This window comes from Panthera onca, chromosome D1, assembly GCF_046562875.1.
Source record: "Panthera onca isolate mPanOnc1 chromosome D1, mPanOnc1 haplotype 2, whole genome shotgun sequence".
NCBI classification, from domain to species: Eukaryota; Metazoa; Chordata; class Mammalia; order Carnivora; family Felidae; genus Panthera; species Panthera onca.
The window spans coordinates 108121109-108135396 of record NC_138348.1 but is presented as its reverse complement, the minus strand read 5'-3'; the positions used below and the strand labels follow the sequence as shown (position 1 = coordinate 108135396).

The 14288-nt window shown below is 41.8% G+C and overlaps 1 protein-coding gene across 1 annotated transcript in view; it reads right to left on the bottom strand.

Moving 5' to 3' along the window:
• POGLUT3 (protein O-glucosyltransferase 3) overlaps window positions 1–7155 on the bottom strand; it is a 28448-nt gene extending 21293 nt beyond the window's left edge. Inside the window, exon 1 of the mRNA XM_060604609.3 lies at window positions 6875–7155. Coding sequence (XP_060460592.2) covers window positions 6875–7076 — 202 coding nt within the window. The 5' untranslated portion in view covers window positions 7077–7155. The remainder of the gene's footprint in view (window positions 1–6874) is intronic.
• Window positions 7156–14288: the final 7133 nt, after the last annotated feature.

Below are 14288 nucleotides of genomic sequence, written 5' to 3'. Positions count from 1 at the left end.
CTTTTCTTGTGTCTGTTAGACATCTGGATGTCTTCTCTGGAAAAGCATCCATATCTTCTGCCCATTTCTTCACTGGATTATTGGAGGGGGGTGTTGAGTTTGCTAATTTCTTTCTAGATTTTGTATACTAACCTTTATCAGATATGTCATTGGCAAATATCTTCTTCCATTCTGTAGGTTGCCTTTTAGTTTTGTCGATGATTTCCTTTATTGTGCTTTTTATCATGAAAGTCCCAATAATTCATTTTTGCTTTTGTTTCCCTTAGCTCTGGTGACTTGTCTAGTAAGAGACTGTTATGTCCAAGGTCAAAGAAGTTGCTGCCTCTGTTCTCCTCTAGAATTCTGATGGGTTTTTTTTTTGTCTCACATTTAGGTCTTTTATCCATTTTGAATTTATTTTTGTGTTGGTGTAAGAAAGTGTTCCAGTTGCATTCTTCTGTATGTCACTGTCCAGTTTTTCCAGCACCATTTGTTGAGAGACTTTTTTCCATTAGATATTCTTTCTTGCTTTGTTGAAGGTTAGTTGTGGGTCCATTTCTGGGTTTTCTATTTTGTTCCATTGACCTTTGTGCCAGTACCATACTGTCTGGATGACTACGGCTTTGTAATATAGCTTGAAATCTAGAATTGTGATGCCTCCAGTTTTGTTTTTCTTTTTCAGGATTTTTTTGGTTATTCAGGGTCTTTTGTGGTTCCATACAAAATTTAGAATTGTTTGTTCTAGCTCTGTGAAAAAATGCTTATGGTAGTTTGATAGGGATTGCATTAAATGTGTAGATTGCTTTGGATAGTATAGACACTTTAACAATGTTTGTTCTTCCAATCCATGACCATGGAATGCTTTTTTATCTTTGTGTCCTCTTCAGTTTCTTTCATAAAGTGATCTATAGTTTTCAGAGTATAGATCTTTCACTTCTTTAGTTAGGCTTATCGCTAGGTTATCTGATCGTTTTTGGTGAAATCAAAAATGGGACTGATTCCTTGATTTCTTTCTCTGCTGCTTCATTATTGGTGTATAGCAATGCAAGAGATTTCTACATGTTGGTTTTTCTAAATATATATTTTTAATGTTTATTCATTTAAAAAATTTTTTTACATTTATTTATATTTGAGAGACAGAGAGAGATAGAGCACAAGTCGGGGAGGGGCAGAATCCGAAGCAGGCTCCAGGCTCCAAGCTGTCAGCAGAGAGCCCGACGCGGGGCTCGAACCCACAAACTGTGAGATCATGACCTGAGGTAAAGTCGGACGTCTAACTGACTGAGTCAGTTGTGTCCCTCTGCATGTTGATTTTATATCCTGTGACTTTGCTTAGTTCATGTATTAGTTCTAGAAATTTTCTGATGGAGTCTTTTGGGTTTTCTACAGAGGGTCATGCCATCTGCAAATAGTGAATGTTTGACTTCTTTCTTGCCTAATTGGATGCCTTTATTTCTTTTTCTTGTTTGATTGCTAAGGCTAAGACTTCCAGTACTATGTTAAATAGTAGTGACAAGAGTAGACATCCTTGTCTTGTTCCTGACTAAAGGGAAAGGCTCTCAGTTTTTCCCCATTGAGGATGATATTAGCTGCTGGTCTTTGTATATGGCCTTTATGATGTTGACATATGTTTCACCTGTCCCTAATTTGTTGAGGGTTTTTATCAAGGATGGATGCTGTATTTTGTCACATGTTTTTTCTGTATCTATTGACAGGATCATATGGTTCCTCTCCTTTCTTTTATTAATGTGGTGTGTCATGTTAATTTATTTATGAATATTTAACCAGACCTGCAGCCCAGGAATAAATCCCACTTGATCATGGTGAATAATTCTTTTAATGTACTGTTGAATTAGATTTGCTAATATCTTCTTGAGAATTTTTGCATTCATGTTCATCATGGATATTGGCCTGTAACTCTCCCTTTTAGTGGGGTCGTTGGCCTTGGAATCAAGGTAATGCTGGCTTCGTAGAATGAGTTTGGAAGTTTTCCTTCTATTTCTATTTTTTGGAATAGCTTAAGAAGAATAGGTATTAACTCTTCTTTAGATCTGGTAGAATTCCCTTGGGAAGCCATCCGGCCCAGGACTCTTGTTTGTTGGGAGATTTTTGATTACTGATTCCATTTTTTTTGCTGATTAGGGGTCAGTCCAAATTCTCTATTTCTTCCTGTTTCCATTTTGGTAGTTTGAGTTTCTAGGAATTCGCCCATTTCTTCCATATTTCCCAGTTTGTTGGCATATAATTTTTCATAGTATTCTCTAGTAATCGTTTGTCTTTCTGTGGTGTTGTTTTTGATCTCTTCTCTTTCATTTGTGACTTTATCTATTTGGGTCCTTTCCTTTTTCTTTTTGATCAGTCTGCCTAGGGGGTTATCAATTTTTTTAATTCTTTTTTTTATTTTACATTTTTTAGAAGTTTATTTATTTTGAAAGAGAGAGAGAGACAGAATGAGCAGTGGAGGGGCAGAGAGAGAATCCCAATCAGGCTGTGCACTGTCAGTGCAGAGCCCGATGTGGGGCTCGAACTCACTAACTATGAGATAATGACCTGAGCCAAAATCAAGAGTTGGACGCTTAAATGACTGAGCCACCTCTCTTTTTTTTTTTATGTTTATTTTTTAATGGGGAGAGGCAGAGAGGGAGAGGGAGACACAGAATCTGAAACAGGCTCCAGTCTCTGAGCTGTCAGCACAAAGCCCAACGTGGGGCTGGAACTTGGGAATGGCAAAATCATGACCTGAGCCAAAGTCTGACTCTTACCCGACCTAACTGACTGAGTTACCCAGGTGCCCCAATTTTGTTAATTCTTTCAAAGAACCAGACCTTAGTTTCACTGATGTGTTCTAATTTGTCTTTTTGCTTGTTTCTATATCATTTATTGTTGCTCTGATCTTTGTTATTACCCTTCTTCTGCTGGCTTTAGGCTTTATTTGCTGTTCCTTTTCCAGCTCTTTTAGGATTAAGGTTAGGTTGTATATTTGGGACATTTCTTGCTTCTTGAGATAGGCCTGGATTGCAATATTCCCTCTTAGGACTGTCTTTGCTTCATCCCAAAGATTTTGGACTGTTGTGTTTATATTTTCATTTTCTTCCATGTATTTTTTAATTTCTTCTTTGATTTCCTGGTTAACCCATTCATTCTTTAGTAGGATGTTCTTTAATCTCCATGTATTTGAGGGCTTTCCAAATTTTTTGTGGTTTTACAGTGTTGTGAAAAATACACATGATATGATATTGATTTTTTTGTACCTGTTGAGGGCTGATTTGTGACCCAGTATGTAATCTCTTCTGGAGAATGTTCCATGTGCACTCGAGAAGAATGTGTATCCTGCTGCTTTTGGATGAAATGTTCTGAATATATCTGTTAAGTCCATCCGGTCCAGTGTGTCATTTAAAGCCATTGTTTCCTTGTTGATTTTCTGCTTAGATGATCGGTCCATTGCTCTAAGTGGAGTATTAAAGTCCCCTACGATTATGGTATTATTATCTATACATTTGTTTATGTTTATGATTGATTTATATATTTGGTTTCTTCCAAGTTGGGGGCATATATTTTTACAACTGTTGGATCTTGACAGATAAACCCTTTAATTATGATATAATGCCCTTTTCATCTCTTTGTTACAGCCTTTGTTTTAAAATCTAGTTTGTCTAATTATGGCTACTCCGGCTTTCTTCTGACATTCACTGGCATGACTCTTGATTTCAACTCAGATCATGATCCCAGGGTCATGGGACTGAGCCCCACATCAGGCTCCGCAATGAGTGTGGAGCTGCTTAAGGTACTCTCTCTCTCTGTCTCTCCCCCATCCCCCCCTGCCCCTCTCCCATGCTTATGCTCTAAAATAAAACTGAAAAACATTTTTTAATTGCTTCTTTTTCATTAAGTTCCTGGAGAAGGGAAAATTTTGGGATTTGCAAGTGAATAATGGTGGTAGAGATGTAAAAAACTGGTTGGGTGAGCTTTTCAGAACTACAGGACAGCCATTTAATAGAAGCTAAAGATCAAGTAACATGATAGGAAATAGGGAGAATCGAAGGGTACGAAATTGAGGGTGTCTGAAAAGACTTGGTGAAATCTTTTGGTTTTTATGAATTGTTCCTGGTTATGAAAACATTAAGATTATTTGGGGGGAGATTTTCCTGGGAAAAAAGAGTAAAAGAAATCCTTATTCTCTTGCTATAACCACTGAGAACATTAATGAGTGAGCTATAGTTTCATCTGTTTATTATAAAATTAGAAGGAAACTATATAATTTCTTTCCTGTTTAGTCTACTGATAACGTAGTATAAGCATTATTTTTTTTAATTTTTTTTAATGTTTATTTTTGACAGAGAGAGAGAGAGAGAGAGACAGAGCATGAGTGGGGGAGGGGCAGAGAGAGAGGGAGACATAGAATCCGAAGCAGGCTCCAGGCTCTGAGCTGTCAGCACAGAGCCCGACGCGGGACTCGAACTCACAGACTGCGAGATCATGACCTGAGCCGAAGTCGGATGTTCAACCGACTGAGCCACCCAGGCGCCCCTAGTATAAGCATTATTAAATAATCTTTTAAAATTAAAAAAAATCATGGTTATAACATATAACATAAAATTGATCATCATAACCATTTTTTTAAACTCTCTTTTTTTAAATGTTTATTCATTTATTTTTGAGAGACAGAGAAAGCTGGGGAGGGACAGAGAGAGAAAGAGAGAGAGGGAATCTCAAGTCCAATGTGAGGCTCAAACCCATTAACTATGAGATCATGACCTGAGCCGAAATCAAGAGTTGGATGCTTAAACCATTTTTAAGTGTACAATTCAGTAGTGTTAAGTATATTCACATTTTTATGCAACAAATCTCTACACCTTTTTCATTTGGTAAAACTGAAGCTTTGTACCATACCTTTTCAACAACTCCCCATTTCCCTCTTCCATCAGCCCTTGGCAACCTCCATTCCACTTTCTGTTTCTATGAATTTAACTATTTTAAATACTTCCTATGAGTGGAATCTAAAATGTTAAGTTTAATGGGCTGTCAAACATTCCATCACATGAATGTACCAAACTTTATTTAGCAACTACCTTACAGTTGGCTAGTTAAATTTGTTGCCATAAGTAATTGCAATGCAGCAAGAATTTCTTGCATGTAAATCACATTCTGACCATTTTCTCAGGACAGATACCTAGAAATCAAATTACGAGATTAAAGGGCATGGACATCGTTTGCAAATGACATCTTTTCAGAAATTATATTTTCTAAGTGTTGAACGTTATCTTTTTGTACATTCAATTTTTAAATATTTAACACTGTTGGTACATTTGGAAAATGGCTTTCCAGAAACTTTTTGGCAATTTGTGCTGCCACCTGAAGAGCATGAAGGTCACTGAGAGTCTCCAGATGCTCCCTTAACAGCTTTGAGTATTACCGCTTAAAAACGCTTTGCCAATATTTTTAGATTAAAAATTAGAATTTTAATTGAATGTATAGCTCTTTCATTAATAGTAAGATTAGCAGCATGCCATTTTGGATCACATAATATTTTTTTCCTGTATAAATTAATTTGTCTTTAGTTTTCCCTTTTCTTTCTAAAGCACCCCATTATAACATTATAAAATTAATTTTAGAAAGTAAACTTTATACTTTTCTATATTTCTATAGTTAACACCCCATAGTGGAAGACTTCGAACCTGGGTTTGAGCATCTTTTATTCTGGGGCACCTGGGTGGCTCAGTCGGTTAAGAGACAGACTCCTGATTTCCGCTCAGGTCATGATCTCACTGTTTGTGAGTCTGAGCCCCCATCAACCTCTGCGTTGACAGTGGGTGGGGGGGTGCAGCCTGTTTGGGATTCTCTGTCTCTCTGCCTGTCTCTTTCTCAAAAATAAATAAAAAGGGGCACCAGGGTGACTCAGTCGGTTGAGTGTCCAAAATCGGCCCAGGTCATGATCTCAAGGTTTGTGGGTTCAAGCCCCACTTCTGGTTCTGTGCTGACAGCTCCGGGCCTGAAGCCTGCTTCAGATTCTGTGTCTCCCTCTCTCTCTGCCCCTGTCCTGCTCACCCTGTCTCTCTGTCTCTCTCAAAAATAAATTAACATCAAAAAAATAAACATTAAAAAAAGCATCTTTTGTTCTGATCCTTAGGGCCATGTAAAGTCCTTCTAAAACTAAAAACAAGTAGTCATGGTTTCCCACTGGCGATGGAAACAGTGCCGGGTTCTACTGCCTCTTGGTTGATAAAACAGGATGCCAGTTGGCTGAACATAAATTAGACATAAATTAGCAAATCCTGACTGGCAACACCCAGAAACCACCAGGACAAGTCGTTAAGACGTTGCAAAGGCAAGACGTGTAGGAGAGCGTGGGAGGGGACTCAGGACAAGATCCACCGTGCGGACCGAGAGTTTCACTAATTCCTGCAAGCTGCTGGTGACAACTCCAAACTGAGAAGGCAAACATCTCGCACTCACGCCCCCTGTGCGCACTGCTCTGACATCTCCCCGGGGGATAGGACTGTCCGCAAGCCACCAGGCCTCGACCACGGAATCCGAGGATTTCTGGGGCTGGATGACTCACCGCGTGGGGGCGCTCCCTGCGTCACAGCTGGGGTGGTCGGCTAAGGCGTATTGAGTCCCCGGCCTCGCCGAGCGCCTGCAGCTGGACCCCAGGGCCCACGCCTCGTCCCAGTTAGGGCCCTGGGAGTTCATTCATTCATTCATTCATTCACTCACTCACTCACTCACTCGGTGGACTTCGCCCTGCGACGCCCTCCCGGTGCGTCCGGGGAGGCGGGGAGCCAAGGGAGGCGGCCGGACCCGCGGGAAGGGCGACCGGGGGGGGGGGGGGGGGGGGGAAGGACGCCACACAGGCGGCGGGGACCGGGGCGCGCGGAGGCCGGCGGCTCAACGCTACCTGGGGGCGAGCGAGTGAGGTTCAGGCCCTCCGAGTCCACGGCCTGCAGGTAGAAATAGCGCACGGGCAGGACGACGCCGGGCCGCAGCCCGGGCCCCCACACCAGGCTCCGCGGCGCGCTCACCGACGCCTCGGGGGCCCCGGCGCCCACGAGCAGGGCGAGCTGCAGCGGCAGCAGCGCGGCCCGCGGGAGGCGGGGCATGGTCGCCGGGCCCGGAGGTCAGCTCGGCGCCGGCGGCGACGGAGCGGCGGGGCGGCGGGGAGGGGCCGGGCTCCGGGGCCGGGCCTGTGCGCGGCCTCCCGCCGCCCCGCCCTCTCCGGGCCCCAAGCCCCGTGCGCCTCGCCCTGGGGTCAGCGGAGGGCGCGGCTCCGAGCGGCCGAGGCTGCGAGCCTGCGCCCTCGGCCGCCCCCTCCTCCGGTTGCCGGAGCTCATCAACTGTTTTTAAAGGACGCCAGCACAGTGGTGATTGCGGGGTGGGGGTGAGGGGGGCGAGCCAAGGGCCCCCGCAGCGAAGAACTTCCAAGTCGTTTAGGAAGATGCCTCTAGCCCACGATTTCACTGGGTTTGCAAGGTGCAGAGCGACTGGCACGGTCCTGGCTCCCCTCCCCACGCCACCTCTGAAAGCTCTGTGGTCCTCTGCTCTGAGATTCCCCCAGCTTCTCCCTCATCTCCTTCCCCCTACACTCGGCTTTTCTCGACAAGTGTTTTCGGAGCGTCCACTAGGTTTGCGACAGACGCCAAGGGAGCTGTTGGGCACCGGGGTAACCGGATTCGGGGCGGAAGGCTTACCTTGAGCCTGGCCGGTGAGCTTCCCGTCTGTCAGGTGGCTCCTGTCCCCTGAAACTGATGAGGTATGACTGGTCTTGGTCATTCAGATGTGGAAGGTGGGTTCGGGAAGAGACTGGCAGGATCCCTCAGCGCTGGAAGCCACTGGCTGCCTTGTCTTCTGACTGATCCACATTTGTTAATTATTTTTGTTTCTTTTATCTGCTTATGGTTCAAATCTATTCCAAGAAAATAAACACTGTGCTCGGGCTGCGTGAGCCGGGGCGAACCCGAAGTGGAGTGGACACAGGGATTCTGCACCCTCTTGACTCAGGACCCCTATTCAGAAACGCTAGAACCAGGCACCCTCTCTGTTCATCTCCTGGCGGTAATTGGACTACCCAGCATTCTTGCTATGATTCCCTTTTACCAGGGCACAACCCGTCCCAGTTCTCTTGACCCATTTTAGTAATACTGAGTAGAGGTTGTAGACAGTGTTCTTTGTATTTTAGAAAGATCTTCAGAAACTGGTAGTAAATCAGTGGTAAATGATAAGGCCAAAGTGTAGCATTATTTAGTACTACTTTCATTGATAGGTTTTATTTGTGGAGTTGTCTGCATGCTTTAAATGGAAAGCATTGCTGTGCTTTAGCTATCACTTTGAAAAATTGTGTAGAACACATTTTATTCACATTCTTCCAAAATCAGACTTTAAAAAATTTCTGGAGAAATAATCTGAGGGTTAGCTGATATGAGAGGATATGATATGTAAAATATGGCCATATATATATATATATATATATATTACATAATATATCCTAATATATTACATAATACTTGTGGTAACACCCAGTATTTTTTGAGCACATTATCAAGCCATACAATTGTATCTGAACTCCTGTTTAGCAATACTGAATCTATACCAACCTGTTTTTTTTCTCATTTTAATCTGTATCTTTAAAAGCATCTCTCTTCAGATCAACCAATGCCTTGACTAGATTCTTTTTTTTTTTAGTGTAAAAATTTTTTTTTAATGTTTATTTATTTGTGAGAGAGAGAGAGGCAGACTGCGAGAGGAGGAGGGGCAGAGAGAGAGAGGGAGAGACAGAATCAGAAGCAGGCTCCAGACTCTGTGCTGTGAGCACACAGCCCGATATGGGGCTCAAAACCACGAACTGTGAGATCATGACCTGAGCTGAAGTTGGATGCTTAACCAACTGAGCCACTCAGGCGCCCCTCGATTCTTTATCATAAATCAAATTTCAAATACTTATTCAATGTCTACTATGTTTTAGACATTATACTTTGACTATAAAACTCGTGTGGCTTAGTGGAAAGACCACAGTGTATTGTGGTAGGTGCTAAAATATGGGTGTTGAGAACTGTACAGGGTCTGAGATTCTAGCCTCTTAGAAACTAACAGATTAGCCTGTTACTGTTTCACGGATGCTATCAAAAGACACAAGACTCCTGGGTCAGAGACAAAGGACTTTATTAGTCATTGTCAGAGTTTCACGTTGGTTTGTGTTGGACCCCCATGTTCCCCGATCTGGGCAGAATTGTGTTTCTCCATAATCCATATATTGAAGCACTAAGCTCCATTACCTCAGAATGTGTATTTGGAGGTAGGGCCTTAAAAGAGATGATTAAGTAAAAGTAGGCCATTCGGATGGGCCTCAATCCAATCTAACTGGGGTCCTTAGAAGAAGAGATTTGGGGGCGCCTGGGTGGCTCAGTCGGTTAAGCATTTGACTTCTCGGTTTTGGCTCAGGCCATGATCTCACAGTTTGTGGGTTTGAGCCCTGCACTGGGCTCCATGCTGACAGTGCAGACCCTGCTTGGGATTCTCTCTTCCTCTCTCTCTCTGCCCCTCCCCTGCTTGCTCTCTATCCCTCTAAATAAATAAATAAATATTAAGGGAAAAAAGATTTCAATTTGTAGCTGATCTCTTAAGCAGAGGCACTGGAAACTTCACCATCATTTGCTTTATAGACTGTAAATGGAGGATAAATACACAAAACTCTCTGGTGCACTATACAGGCTTGCTACAGTTCATAAGTGGCATCTCTGCCCTTGGTTTCTAGGGTATCTTTGTATCCTTGTAATAAATTACTCTTCTGACTTTAGACAATTGTCTTTTTCAGTGTCATTAATTAATAAAAACCTTACATGGGGTTAGAGGAGCTTAGATCCCATAACATGCGTGAAACATTAATTATTTCAATAATATTTAACACCTACTTCAACACCTTCATTCTCCAGGGTGCTGGGGATTTAAAGTCAGTGTCTGCCTTTTTTTTTTTTTTTAATTTTTTTTAACGTTTATTTATTTTTGAGACAGAAAGAGAGACAGAGCATGAACGGGGGAGGGGCAGAGAGAGAGGGAGACACAGAATCGGAAGCAGGGTCCAGGCTCTGGGCCATCAGCCCAGAGCCCAATGCGGGGCTCGAACTCACGGACCGCGAGATCGTGACCTGAGATGAAGTCGGACGCTTAACCGACTGAGCCACCCAGGTGCCCCTCAGTGTCTGCCCTTTTATATTGTGCAGTTCCTAGCATGGGTTTTAGATTGTGAGACAAGTGCTTTAAATATTAACTTGCTTTTAGAACCTCATCATATAGGGGTATTTCCACCCCAGGCACCACTCCTCACTGGTCCAGCCTGAGTCAGGCACCCATCTCCGAAACAGTCAACTGTGCTAACACTCTTAGTGTCTTGTAAGAACATCGATTCTTCCACAATAAGCATGTATGTGGGGATGGTGGTGAGACGAGTGTCTGTGTGTGTAAGAGAGAATGAAGTTCCCAGAGGAAAGGAAAAAAAGTGACTGCTGGTGAGACAATCATATCGGTCTCCATTGCATACCTCCAAAACATTTCTAGAACTTCTTCCAAGTTTACTCTAGACTGGAATGACAGGAAAACTTGGAAAGAATGGTCGGGGAAAAAAGCATGAGCTCAGAGGGAAAATTAGTACCAGCATTTATTGTATTAAAACAGAATATTTCCAGGGTTACTGGGTGGCTCAGTCGGTTAAGTATCAGTTCAGGTCTTGATTTCAGAGGGAAAATTAGTACCAGCATTTATTTTATTAAAACAGAATATTTCCGGGGTGACTGGGTGGCTCAGTCGGTGAAGTATCAGTTCAGGTCTTGATTTCAGCTCAGTTCGTGATCTCATGGTTTGGTTAGAGAGATCAGAAATTGAGCCCCTTGTAGGCTCTACCCTTCGCCCCATCAAAATAAATACACTTTAAAAAAACCACAACAACACAATATGTCATGAAAATTTAAGTAGAAATTAAAGGTTTTTTTCTTTACCTTTTAACAGAAAATAACATTAAATATTCTCCTGGAGAGTAAATCTTTAAAACAATTGTCTTTAATTCTTTATCTATATACCGATATATAATTCTAAATGCACAAATATAATCATAGTTGTACATACACGTGTATATTTCTACATATTCTTTTTTGGAGGTGATCTTGGCTACCCTTTCTCTCTCCCTTCCCTTGGTAAATACACCTCCCAACCCCTACCTGGCCACAAAGCAAATGACATATTAGCCTCTTCTGTATCCTCTCATATGTACACATGCATATGCAGGTTTTTTATTAATACTTGTTAGAAAATGAGATTTTGCTTTTCTCACTCAATAGTGCTAATACAATTCTCCTAAGTCAACTGATACAGTTCTACTTTATTCTTTTTAATGGCTTCATAATATCACATAGGTGGATGTTGCATCATATTTGCAGTCATTTCATTTTTCTAATTTTTTCTTAATGTTTATTTACTTTTAACACAGAGGGAGAGAGAGACGGAGACAGAGACAGGGACAGAGACAGAGAGAGACAGGCGTGAGCCAGGGAGGGGCAGAGAGAGAGAGGGAGATACAGAATCTGAAGCAGGCTCCAGACTCCCAGCTGTCACCACAGCCCCCGACACGGGGCTCAAACTAACAGTGAGATCATGACCTGAGCCGAAGTCGGAACCTTAACCAACTGAGCCACCCAGGCGCCTCCCCCTTTTTTTAATGTTTGTTTATTTTTGAGAGAGAGGGAGAGTGTATGCGTGGATGGGGGAGGGGCCAAGAGAGAGGAGGACAGAGGATCAGAAGCAGGTCTCTGTGCTGATAGCACAGAGCCCAATGCAGGGTTCCAACCCACGAACCACGAGATGGTGACCTGAGCCGAGTCAGACACTTAACCGACTGAGCCACCCAGGTGCCCCTCGGTCATTTCTCATTGAGTGTGCCGTTGACAGTTTTGGCACAACGAACATCGTAGCAATAAAAATGCTTACGTGTAAGTCCGTCCATACTAGTGCTGCTGTTTCTATTGCAGTGACTTCCCCGGGGTGAATGCAGTGAGTCTGTGTGTTGGTTCCCTCCTGATGTGGCATCTTCCTGTTCATAACAGAGACAGCTGCTCCCATGGCAGTCCAATGCTGTGACATGATTTGAGATATTGGTGCTGGAATTTCCACTGAATATCTGTTTTGTCTTCCCTATCAGTGTGTTTGTGAGCAAACTGCAGATGCTTTACAAGGAGGCCTTTTTTCTCTGAGCCAATCTCAAGAGGATTATGTTGTCTACAACTAAAAATCCTGGCTGAACCAATGTACTGTGGTAAATTTTAATAAGACACCGCACGTATTCAAGATGACAACTCTCTGCTGTCCTTGGTAAAGAGCCTTTCAGTTGCTTTTCTAGAAAAGACACAAGATGAGTACAAATCTATTGATTTGTTAATGTTGCGTGTCTTATATTTCAACTGGAAAGAACTGTTCAGTTTTCACCAATGCTACTGGGCAATGGGTAACCCAACTCCATGGAGCTCCCTCTTCCTCTCAGACCGAGATGCCAGACTTTCTTCATTCCTCCCCTGGTCTGCAACCAGATAGACTGATCTCCCTGTGTTGGTTGATTGCTTTTGCAGACGAATGAAAAAGAGAAGTCAATGTGTTTTTAAAACTCCATATAAGGCCGATCTCATTCAACAACCAGAGAGATTTGTTTGAATTCATCTGGCACCCCCCTTCTACCCCTGCCACCTTTTTAGAATTTTTCCTGAAACTTTCACACTTAAAAAATAATCATTTGAGGCTGGGAATAAAAAATAAAAAAAAAAAAAAAAACAAGTCAAAAGGTGCATCTGTTTAAATCATTTATTTCAACACAGGCATTGTTTTAAATCTGCACCTTGTCTTGTTAACACTTTTCATGTCTAGAGAGAACGATTGAGAACAGATACATAAAAGGATTCTTTGACATTTTAACATTTTAATAAAAGTGCTTAAGGCTTGCTTGCTTCAGAAACACAGGTGTGCCAATCACAGAGAGCCCCTAAGTGGTAATACATTCACAAACTTGCTTGGAAAGTAACATATTTACATATTTACCCCGTACATTTAAACGGGATATTCTAAAGCATTATCACTACTGTTAACAGTAAACTTAGCAATAAGTCCACTTCAACCTTCTAGCATTCCGCAGAGAATAGTGCTCTTATGGAGGTGCGAGTTTCTCTATTTTAGTACAGGCACCCATTTACCTTCTATGCCAAGTTGCTTTTATTCGCTTTCTATCAGTCAAAACCTTGTTAGTAGCAGCTGGGAGTTTGATAAGCATCATTGTACTTACAACATAAAGGGGTAAATCATTTAGAAGGAGGTCTCTAAAAATGGAAACAACTTCATGAAGCCCTATTTTACATAAACTTTACAGGGTACAGTTGAAGTACATTATCTAAACAAGTTAATAATTTAAAGGTACTTCTTAGAACAGATTCCCTCATGATTTACTCCTCCATTTACGTGAATGTTTATTTTAATAATGATTGTATCCTTGAGAAAACAAGTCAGGGGTATAAAAATGACGATTATAAATTACTATAGCTATACCAAAAATGAATATTAAAAAGCAGCAGTCTGTATGTTAAAATACATAGAAATTGGCTGTACTTCTTTAACGAAGCGTTTTTATAAAAGTATAAAACTCCAGAAGGTGCTATTTGTGTGAATTTTCGGATTTCTTGATTCTTGAGCCAGACCAACAGGCAAATAGGGCAATAGCGGTCATCAATTAATTACCTTCGAATTCAAATAGTAGATTCTAGTGCAGAGAAGTAGGACCTCGGGGTAGCTGTTCATCCTCACCTTAACTGATGGTTGCTATAGCCTAAACTCAGTGAAAAATAAGCTAACTTCATTTCACCTTTTGTAACATACATGTAAACTCAGAGTATTTACTGAAATAGAACTTGCAAGCCGATCATTTTTCAAAAACTGAGAAGCTTAATATTAAAATATTAACTCTGAATATCTTAAAAGTTACATGGAAAACTTAAGTCATGGTTTATGAAAATTTCACTTAAATAATCAGATAAATACAAAAAGGGGAAGGGCAGAATTTACAAACATAAAAAAAAAGGGATGGAATGTTATTTGCTCTTTACCATACAAATTCAAATATTCAGAACAGTTGACTTAAAATGCTACGATTAGTCTCTTTGAGCTTGGTATTGGTGGGAGCCTGGACTTTAAAACAATTTACAGATTCAGGGAATAGCTTTCATGTTAGTTACCACATGTTTACTGGTTTTGAGAGTCCCGGAAATGATGTAAACTAGCTGTGGCATGTTGCT